Source organism: Anguilla anguilla, chromosome 3 (genome assembly GCF_013347855.1).
Source record: "Anguilla anguilla isolate fAngAng1 chromosome 3, fAngAng1.pri, whole genome shotgun sequence".
In the NCBI taxonomy this organism is placed as follows: Eukaryota; Metazoa; Chordata; class Actinopteri; order Anguilliformes; family Anguillidae; genus Anguilla; species Anguilla anguilla.
Window position 1 is genome coordinate 10,412,978 of NC_049203.1, and position 11,373 is coordinate 10,424,350.

Here is an 11,373-nt window from a genome sequence, read left to right on the forward strand (position 1 = left end):
AATCCATTTAAAAAACATGGCCAAAATCACCTGCATTGTAGACGATGCTAGTCAGCATGACCCAATGTAACATCTATACTCAACTGCAATGATATTTATTTTTCAAAGTCATATGTTTGTGCTGTGATTGTAAAAATGGGAAGTGTCACTCCAACAGTGCTCCAGTGATTTGTATATGCCAGCTACATTTTTATAGGAGCAGCTATTAAAGCTTTATGCTTTTTTGTGTTTGTACACCATTGGCACCTCACAATTTCTGGTGTCTTAGGGTCATTGTTCTGTGCTGTCATGAAATAACAGGATTTTGACTGCTGGCTACAGATGAGTGGACTAATGACTATACTGTCAATGGTCCCAAAGACCAAGCCAGATTGTTAAATCACAGCCTGAATCAAATCAAAGAATCAAACACACTGGCGTTACTGTGACCTTGCCCTCTGTACCCCCCCCCCCCCCCCCCCCCCCCCCCCCCCCCCACCCTCCCCATCCATGGCAGTGAAACTATTCTGCTTTCTATCTGCCCTTGATTGCCGTCCTACAAAGCACAATGCAAACAGCCACTACCTTTCACTTCTGCTTTCTCAGAAAGACAGCTGTTCATGGAAATTCCTTTTTTGTGCAATTGAGCATGTTGCATGCGTACTGTATGTGTGCGTGACATAGAAAGTGAATGTGAGAGTTTTAGATAGGAAGTTAAATCACCATTTTCTGCTTTGCTGCTCTCCATAGATTTGTGCAATGGGATTGTGGAAAGCTTGTGCCGTTGTATTGAGACAAGCTATTTACATTCCCCTTCCAACATACCTCTCTCAAGTCATTATTCAAGTTTGGAGAATTGAGATGAGGTATATGCAAGTCTGTGCAAGAGATGGAAAGTAATTATATACACCGGACCCAGTAGATTTTGTGTATTTTACTATTGCTTGCATTGCTCCAGTATCTCGTGATCATTAAACCTGGTACTTCAGCATGACCGCAGATGTACAAACAAGACAATCTAATTCACATGTCCCATGACTTGCAGACAATAGGGCTTTGCATTTATTCCTGGTGTAGTATGATTTTTATTGTGAAACTTCTTCTTGAGCGGTGGATTGTTCCTATTCTGTGTTTTCAGGAAGCATTGTGAGGTTGTGTTGTGGGCAAATGAGAGGATGAGAGGTCATAAGGGCAGAAGCAACAGTCTGGTCCGCTCTGGTATTTGTTTTAGTTTTTTGTATTTTTTTTCGGTGAGAGTGTTGCACAGGTGTCTGTCATAATGGGAAGGCGATGGGATAGTATGTAGTACATAGTATGTGATTTCAGACATAGCCTAGTTCTGATCGGGAAGCACGGAAGTGACAACAATTTCAGCACCATACACAGAAACAACAATGGTTCGGTAAAGGAGCATGAATTTTGACCACAGGCAGTTCTGTGACTTGGGCAGATGTAGGTCCATGTCTAGCTCTAGGTGGAATCCAGGGGAAGAAATCTCGGTTACGAAATGTTTTGACATAAATGGATTATCTCAATTTAGCTCTAAATTAGCTCAGGTTATGCCCAGATATAGCCTGGCTATGAACAAACCGGCTAGAAAATTTTCATAATGCTCAATGCCATCAGGTATACCCAGTTCTCCTCAGCTGCAGGCAAGTAATAAAGTAATTTTTATTTACATCGCAAAATTGTGCGCGTTATGTCGACATTATTTATAATTTGACATTGTTCACAATGTGTACTCTTCGTTTACTGCACTGATACTTGTCTGCAATCTGCAATGCACATTTAAATGGTCTTTAAGTGCATGTTTTATTAAAGTTGACTTTTTAAAATTTTTTAGATAGATTTTTGTACCCACTCGCACACACAGACAGACATAGCTTAGGTTGGATAGCTGTAATGATTTCTGTTTAAATCAAATGTTATGCCCAAACAAAGGCATGCAAATACATTGTCCAATTACTGGGGCTATATTTATTCCTTTTTTTGTGTGTGTGTGGGGGGGGGGGCTTTGCTGGGAATCCACTAGTCACAGTGGCTGGTGAGCCAAAAAGTAAATGTCAAGTCCTGGCTAAAAGACAATAATGTTTTTAAACTTCAAAAATATAACTTCATTAGATACATATTTATTTATTATTTTGCCGGTTCATTATTTGGCTGCCAAGTCCAGCTCATATTTCTATACATTTTTCTCTCAGTGTAAGAAACTGTTGTGTCCCAAGGGGCACTTGCAGATTTTGTGGGAATGCAGTGTTTTGCCCTACACATAACTATCTGCAAACTTGGATGACCGTCTGTTCTCGATGTATTAAAAGACACATTCCCCAAATTTCTGCGAGACAGCTTTTTATTCTGTTGGAGATATAGCCAAGTGTGAGCCAGAAAAATTAGAGAGACACGTTTCAGAGGACATGATGACAGTCCTGATATAAATGCTTCCACATCGCTGACCTAAAAACAGAGCTTCATCCTGTTTTAAACACAGCCCCAGCACTGATCCAACAGAGCATATCACGCCTTGGCCCCAAACACAGCCCCCACCCAGACCCAAACACCAACCCCCCCGACTCAAACATGAACCCCCACCCTGACCCAAATACGCCCCAACCCAAACACGGCCCCCACCCTAACCCAGAGACAATCATCGCTCAACACACTGAGACACTGTACGTGCTTGAGTTCGACAAAAAAAGTTGTCCAATTATTCAGATTTCACAACAAAAGAAAAAAAAAATCCAAGCCAAGTCCTCACTGGAGTGCAGCGTTAAATCAATTAGTGTGTGGCGTTATGCGGTCTGTGAATGCTTCGTTTTGTCCTGACTACTCTGTGCTTACGACAGACGCGTGTGGAATATTTCACACGTCATTCCTTCACTGATTGCCTAGTCTGACCGATAAGGCTGACCGGGTGACAGCCAGGCTCCTGGTGGTGGTGACCATGATTTAAATACACAGTTCTGCGGTGGTTCCTCTTAAACCATCAGTACAGCAGGCAGCCCGGGCCTCTGATTGTCAGTGTTCTGTACATTCAGTGTGAGAAAATCGCATACTGTTTCTGTGATTTAAAAAATAAGATCTCTTCTCTGGAGGTGCGAGGGCAACGGTATAGACTATAGCATACCTTGAACTGTAAATCCATTTCATTTGAAGTTCTCAGGGCTAAACATGTCTCTGATCAATGTATCTTTTTCTTTTTTTGTTGTTGCTGGTTTCAGTAAATGTCAAAAGTGAAATCTTGTGGTGTGATTTCATGTGAACGATTAGCATACAGTATCTGAATATCAGAAGAAGAAAAAAATCCTGCTAAGCTTAAGTATACTTTGAAATTCCTATGAATAACAGCTCCTTAGATACTGATGTGATAGTATGAACCATGGTATATCCTGTGTTTTAGCCACGGCCACCATCGCTTTCTCTTCTGAATGTTTACGAAACACTACTAGCCTAAAATCTAAATGGCTGCCAACATTGACTTTCTACCCGATCAATCAAAACGTTTAAATATAGCCCCAACTCAGGACTGGTGAACTGACCCCACATTTCTCTTGTCATATTCTAGTTGGGCTACATATATGCAGTCAAATCTTGAAGAAAGGGGGAATAGCGAGTTGTCGTTTTTTTTACGAGACAACAGCTTTTACGGACAACTCGTCTTAAGCCCCTCAAATGTTTTGTTTATATGTTGTTTGCACCATGTGTAAACAGTTGCTATAGCTGCCATTTCGCAATATCTATAAATCTGATGTGTACACATTAAAAGAGCATTTTCCTGAGCTCACTTCCTGTGGGTCGCTGGGGGGAGGGGGAAAGACATTTGAACACACATATGAAGTGTCTTCAGGAAAGGATGTGTGCTCAAATAAAACCATTGCCATTTTAAGCTGAGTTCACTGGTGTCCTGTCAGGTATGGCATTGTATGTGTTGATACAGTATACTTGCTGGTTTATATGTGTGTTTGTGTAAAGGATTAGTGTGCTCTACTGCTTACATTTTCGGACTAGATCCTTTGGTCCCACTGCATATGCTGGTTTTTGCTCCTGCCATAACTGCAACCTCTGAATTATAGAGCTGTTAATTATTCGTATTGAAACATTTAATGTCTATTGAAAGATTATTTACAGTGCTATCTTAAGGTCACCTTCTTTCAGAAATAGCAATGCACACTCTAAATAATTGTTCCACATTCTCATCCCAGCGATTTTTAATCAGTCACATTTATGGCTTTAATTTTCTGTAATGTGTTGTATGGCAAATGGTTCCTCAAACAAGGCTTACATGATAATGTCTTAAATTGATAAACTGATAGGTGAAATCATCAGGGTTATAATGACTGAAAGTGTGTGGACACCAGGTCTCTGAAACAAAACTGTTTGGAAAAAGAAAGAGTTCAGAGACAGAGTAAGTGAGCCGAACCTGTATTGTGAATAAGCAAAAGTACAAAAATATAATAAGTGAAATTAAAAATGATTAATGTTTTCAACAATCTTAATTGATCAACACATTGGCTGTAACCAGCATACAGAGTGGGTCCCCGGTGGGAAGCACTGCTGTACCATACTTCATGCATTTAAGATTGAATTCTGTATTTCTCTGAACACATACAGTACACTTGAGCGTGACCTTTTCATATAATGCTATGTTCTTGTTATCAACTAGGAAGGATGCTGTGATGGAGATCCACAGACAGTTGTCGTTTTTTTGAGAAATTGCTACACCCACCAAATACTTCCGCTGGTCTACACCTATGACTCATACGCACAACATCTTAACCTTTTCTTGTCACGCATCGAAGTGGAGCAGACAGAAGCAGAGTAGAGATGAGCAGCTGGCTGTGCTCTTGACAAGTGCTCTCGAACCAATCTGCCGGGATACTGCTAGACGTATCGACCACCTCAAAGCACAGGTTGTGGTGTTGTCTGTCCTGATCCATAGACGGGAGTTGAAGATTGCAGGTGAAGTCGGGTGGACCTGGGGGCGTGAGTCGGGTGGGCTGTCATGACGCCCACAGCGCTGCTGGGCATTCTGCTGGTGCTCATAATACTGATGACGGTCTTTGGGAACGTGGTGGTGTGCCTGGCCGTGAGCGCCAGCCGGAGGCTGCGGTGCGTCACCAACTGCTTCATCGTGTCGCTGGCGGTGGCAGACCTCCTGCTGGGCCTGCTGGTGCAGCCACTGTCCGCCGTGCTGCAGCTGACGGGGAAGTGGCCCCTGGGGGCCACCTTCTGCAACATCTACATCAGCCTGGACGTCATGCTGTGCACCGCCTCCATCCTCAACCTGTTCGCCATCAGCGTGGACCGCTACTTCGCCGTCACCGCCCCGCTGCGCTACCCGGGCCTGGTCACGCCCGCTCGGGTCGCCGTGGCGATGGCGCTGATCTGGGTCGCGTCCCTGCTGGTGTCCTTTGTGCCCATCCAGCTAGGCTGGAACACACCGGACCTGCGGGTGCAGAACCAGCGTCAGAACGACTCCCGGCACGCCTGCAGGTTCGAGCTGAACTGCGGCTACGTGCTGATGGACGGCTTGGCCACCTTCTACGTCCCCCTGCTGGTCCTGTGCGGGATCTACTACCGGATCTTCCGGATCGCGCGCGAGCAGGCCCGCCGCATTAACAGCAGGCCCTCTTCCATCAGCCTGGCGGCCTCGGTGCGGGAGCACAAGGCCACCGTGACGCTGGCGGCCGTCCTGGGCGCCTTCATCGTCTGCTGGTTCCCCTACTTCACCTACTTCACCTACCTGGGCTTGCGGGAGGGGGAGGGCTTCTCCCACACCGTCTATTCCGTAGTGCTGTGGCTGGGCTACGCCAACTCCACCCTGAACCCCATCCTGTACGCCGCCCTGAACCGGGACTTCCGGACCGCCTACAGCCAGCTGCTGTGCCGGAGAGTGTGCCCGGCGCCCCCCACCAATTTAAGCATCCCCAGCCCCGGGGAGTTTGTCCTCTTGTGCGGGCACACCGAGAGCTGCCGAGAGAGACATGCTATAGAGGCTGGCCTGGTGCTTCAGGAGAGGAACGGGAGCACCCTCAACAGCCCGGTTCACCAGACAGGTAGTACACAGTGCATGAAGTAACACACTGGAAAAAATACATGGGACACGTAACACACAGGACAGTATAGAAACTGGACAGGTAACCTGTAGACCAAATGACTGACTGGAAAGCTAACTCGCTAGACAGGAAACACCAGCACACAGGAGTTACAAGGAATGCCTCCAACAAGGTGCTGCTAAGTGCTGCTGGTTTCATTTTAAGACATTACCACAGTGGCAGGGTGGGTGAGAGACTGTTACTGTTACTGTTACCGTTACTGTGTGTAATACTTACTTTGATTTTACAAAAATTAACTTTCACTGTAAGACATACTGCTATGAGGAAGACTCCATGGTGAGGCAGACATGTGGCTGTTAGATAGATGTACTGTGAGCTACAGTTACTGCTGAATATAATTTAGGAGGACATGTTACTATGAGGAAAGCTTAGCATCAGGCAAACATTGATGTGAGGAAATCTCATTCTGTCTACATGACTGCAGGAGCCAGTCATGTATAGGATGAGGACCTCTGAGAACAAGTAATGCAGACATATCACTTTTAAAAACACTGATGAAGCCCCTTTATTGCTTTCCAGATCCTAGCCTCTCCTCTTGACGTCTGTCTGGGCATGTCTGACCGCACGTATCTACTGCCAACCTTCTCTGCCCAATCGGTGAACGCAAGCCAAGAAAACAGGTGTGGGGAGGGGGTGGAAAGTGGGCTGTGAGATGAAAAGTTAATATTTGATAAGCACATAATGCGGTACGCACAAATGATTTCTGCAGTCGCGATAAAGGACAGGCCTGTCAAGCTTTACCACCAGCCACAGGAGTGACCTTCACCCCGTTCCAGCCGAGTTCTGCCAGGCCGTGTGACGTCACGCCCACTGCAGAGATGGGATCTGGGAATGTTTACTGTAGGAAAAATCCACCGGGGTGGGGAGGAGGAGGGAGGAGACAGAGCGAATGAGTGGGACACAGAGGTTTGGTAAGAAAGAATAAAGGGTTATTCCAGGATCTGAAAATCTTATAAATAACTGATGAAAGGTTTACCCTTGCCAGACAAAGAAGGGTCAGGATACAAGCCTACTCTCTCACTCATTTTAACTTTCCATTATTCAAGAAGTATATTTCTGACATTTTGTTTTGGTTGTTTCTTTTTAGTTATCAATAATGTACAGGAATACAGACATACAGTAACTTATGTTCAAATCCGACACACGTTCCATTTTCACCCCAATATGGAATGTCTGTTGGAACTGAAATTGTGTAGCTTCCTGTGACCCTGTAGCCCACCAGCCAAGCTGGCACATGCAGCATATTCATTGGAGGAAGGCACTTCATGTGTGGCTTTGGTGGCTTTTGCTCCTGACTAACCAATGGGGGTCGCTAGAGAGAGGTGAGACATGCATCCTGCTCAACCCAGAGTGATGCTTCTGCTAATTATTTGTTGCCCTCCAGGGCAACTCGCCACAGCTGATTGGAATTTGTGTCCCAGTTTACCTTTAAACTGATTGTTGTTCTCAGCCTGTTTCATTTGCTTGCTTGAATAGAATTATTCATTTAATATTTATGTGTGTGTGTTTTTGTGTGTGCATACGTGTGTGTGTGTGTGTGTGTGTATGTATATATAAGCATCATAAACGTTCATATACAATCCTTATAATTAATATCCATTGCTTTTTCGTGCTTTATAAAAATACACAGCATTTGTCCACAAAGTTGGAAACATAAATCTGTGTACTTGGGCTGCCAGGGACTGGTATTGCTAATACATTACTTTTCAGTGTAACGGCATGCCCCAAAGTCTCAAAGTCTGGTGCTGAATCTGCACTGAGTCAATACCTGTTAATGCCTATAATTTACCATACCATCGCCTCAGGAGGGAGGGATTAACTTGGCTGAATTGTACGAGTTTTATTACACTTGTTTGCCCCTCCAATCTGACCATGGTGATGCAGTATCACCCTGGGGGTGATGGTTCAGCCCGGCTGGGTCGTGTCTGTCTCAGTCCGCGAGAGCAATTCCTCCGATCGATTAGATGACCGCAGCCTGTCTGCGCAGATGCTGCATGAAAGTGTACGCCTCAGACTGCGACTGCGCGGTTCGGCTAGTCAGCTGCGAGTAGAGAAAAGATGTAGTGGAAGTGCAACCTTAATGTGTCTGCGGTTTGTATAAAAATAAATGACTAGCTTCATTTTCGCTTTTGCTAGCAGTGTCAATATGCATCATTGGCTACTTCATTTGAAGCGGCTTGCTGCTTTCTCAGCTTTACATACATATTGTAAATCCTAGACGCTTACTTTGCGAATCCTAGACTTTCCAGGGTGATATGTCTTTACAATATCCGTTTCATACCCCTCTTGTGTATGTAGTTCTGTATTAGGTATGTGATTAAATGAGGACGCACACAAAAAAAGAAGTTCAGAAGTCCAAGTTGACTAAAGGAACTACCAGTAGACCACAGTTTCAGTTTCAGGCACAAGACATTTTTAAAAACTAGGACATTTTAGAACCTGCCCCTTTGAAAATGAGAGCTCTTTGTTGGCCAGATACTGACTGGAGGTCTAAAGCCTATTTAAGCTTTGATTTAAATGCAATAGTGTCATTGTTTTTTTTCAAAGGTACTGCAATTCAGTAATGCAACTATAGATAGATCCAACAATAATTAGAAATCATTTGCAAGACAAATTGCAAACTATAATGTGTGTATTTCACCAAATTTAAACCTGGGAGGCACGCTCATGAAAGGACATTCAGAGCATTTGGCTGTCATTCCGCTGGACTAAAACTATGGGAATATACAGTATGTGCATGTTATGTATATTTCAAAAAGGTAGTGGGAAATCTTGCACAAATATTCAGCTTGGAAAAAAGAGGTGGGGCTGGATCGTGGCAGTCTGACTCATTCTGAAAGTTTCAGTTGCCGGATTCAGGGTAAAATGTTCATTTTTATGCTGTTTCTTCCCAGGATGAAACAGACCTGCCTTCTCTAGCACGGCTGAGTCGACATCTGTGGGAGGAGCTTCCGACAGACCTCAGAACCAATCAGTATCAGAGAGAATTGCCTCAGTCTAACCTCAGACCCAATCAGCACCACTGGCCTAATCCTACTGCATGACTGGACTGGTGTGACTCAAAACAAGAAGAGCAGTCAAATTTAATGGTGTGTGTATGCATTCCTCAATCAACGGCTGACACTGCAGGCACAGTGATCACTTCAAATGCTTCAGAGACACTCATTCTGCTCAGTCTGCTGCTGAACCGATAGTTCTTCCCTGAATATTAATCTTGACCAAAACAGCTTGTGGTTTAAGACTGACTAACCTGTGTGACTCATGCCCTCTAGTGGAAGTTTTGTCTACACTGCAAGGAATCAACAACTCCGCCAAGTTTTTTTTTTTTTATGGACAAAAAATTCAGTTGAAGTCTGGACTGTTGACAAATCACATTGTGCCATTTTAATTGTTGCCAGTAGTAAACAATTTATTTGAAGATGATGATAATGATGGCAATGAAGATCGTATTTGTGAGTCACATTAAGTAAAATGTGTAAGTAAAAAAGTAAGATGAAGACTGGTTTGTAAACAATGTAAGAAAAGTGCTCTGGAAGAGCATAAAATTAGAATCCGATGTAATGATACTTTTATACAAATCTTTGGCCCTGGAATAAACACTGTCCCTTAGCTCTTCCTTCCCACTGCCATTTTGTAAGTTAAACTAACTTAAGTTAAGCAATTGTAGCACTTTCGGTATCAACATGCCAATGTTTATAACGCACTTCTAGCTTGGAAAGATGTGAGAACAAATGTAAATAATGCCAAAAGTGTTTATTTTTATGACTCTATTTTTACTGCAATTTAGGAGATTTGGACTTTGTCTTGGATCTCAGAGGGAATTGAAGATTGCCAATGGATGACAAAATATATTGACATAGCTAAATCTAATTTTTAAATGGCACCCATTTTGGGGTGCAAAAATGTAATTTATTCAATGAGCATGTCATGTTCATTTTAAAATGTTTACCGTTTCCACATTTATAAGACTTTAAATGAATGTTTGAAATATGAAATATGCTGCTATTTTCCGATCTGCCGTGCAACATATCTAGCTAAAGCACTAGCCCTTGGTACAGTGATTTTCCCCAGGGGCCAGAATTTAATGCTGACTATGCCTGTGTCGACCAGGAGCAGAAAGTGGCTTCAACCACCCAGGGAGAGAGGATTCATGAATGACTGACTCCTCTGACCAGTCTGATGCGTGCAATCCTCCTGCAGTTTCTGTGCAAGATGTGCAGGCCACTGAGGCAGCAACCGCTGATCTGAAGACTGAAGGAGAGCCAGGCAGGAGAATGGCAGTGGTGACTAAGCAGGCGATTCCTCTCACAAGCTGATTTGAGTCACAATATGTCCATTTTAATTTCCTATATTCTACTGTTTGGTTTCAAATTTAACACATTTGTAGTGTACACTGCTTTATCACAGTCTAATTTGGGCAATTTATGGGATGCTTCTACCCCTGTTGTGTGCAATTTATTGGTTATTTTATTGTTAAAACAATTAACTTGAATGTGAGAAGGAATCATTAAGGATAGTACACAAATCTTGATTTGTGCTGCTGTATGTATATTTTGATTATGTCGCGTTTAAGAACTGAATGTAATACTGTAAACTTTTGTACTGAATTATGTTTGTGTCTCACTGTTTTGCTGAGGAATGCAGTAATGATTTTTGTTTGCCTGTCACTGTTATTGCCATTGTCTCCGTTAATGTCTCAGTATGACCACCACCAAATTAGAGTATTTTATTTTTCATAAAGATAATAGAAAGGTATCTGGAAATGATAAGATCTGCAAAATGGGACTTGTGATACAGTATTTGAGTGAGCGAGATTCTGAGGAGCCTGAAAGCCTGAAAGGGACTGCACCATAGGCAGAGATGATGAGGAATTCTGTAAAAAAATATTCTGTGAAATGTCCAGCCACTGTTCTATAGATCTGATGCTATTGATGACTTCCCACTCCACTGAGCTGCAGAGCTGTGATGAACTCAAGCAAGCAGAGACACCTGTGAAGCTCTCTGTTTGGTCTATTTATGGATTTGAACATTGTGTTAGTGTAGACATAATTATTTAAGATTCTATTTTGAAACAGTATAATAAAGTTATGAGCCTTTTAGAGTACATTGTGAGTAGCACATTTCTGTTCAGAATAAAACTATAATCCAACCTGATAAGATATAATCATGTAAAAGCATCAAAAAAGAAAGCAAAAAAGCCCTAGAAATATCAAAAAATTGTGAACAATAATGTGTGCATGCCCTGATGAAGACCCTTCATTTTAAGTAACAGCCTGATATT

At 43.1% G+C, this 11,373-nt stretch overlaps 1 protein-coding gene across 1 annotated transcript; it reads left to right on the forward strand.

The window, feature by feature from the left end:
- The first annotated feature begins 703 nt into the window (after positions 1 to 703).
- LOC118222174 (histamine H2 receptor-like) lies at positions 704 to 11,196 on the forward strand. The gene is made up of 3 exons (XM_035407542.1): positions 704 to 6,032; positions 6,612 to 6,712; positions 8,987 to 11,196. The coding sequence occupies exons 1-2, from the start codon at positions 4,979 to 4,981 to the stop codon at positions 6,629 to 6,631; spliced, it is 1,074 nt and encodes a 357-aa protein (XP_035263433.1). The 5' UTR covers positions 704 to 4,978; the 3' UTR covers positions 6,632 to 6,712; positions 8,987 to 11,196.
- The last annotated feature ends 177 nt before the right edge of the window (positions 11,197 to 11,373 follow it).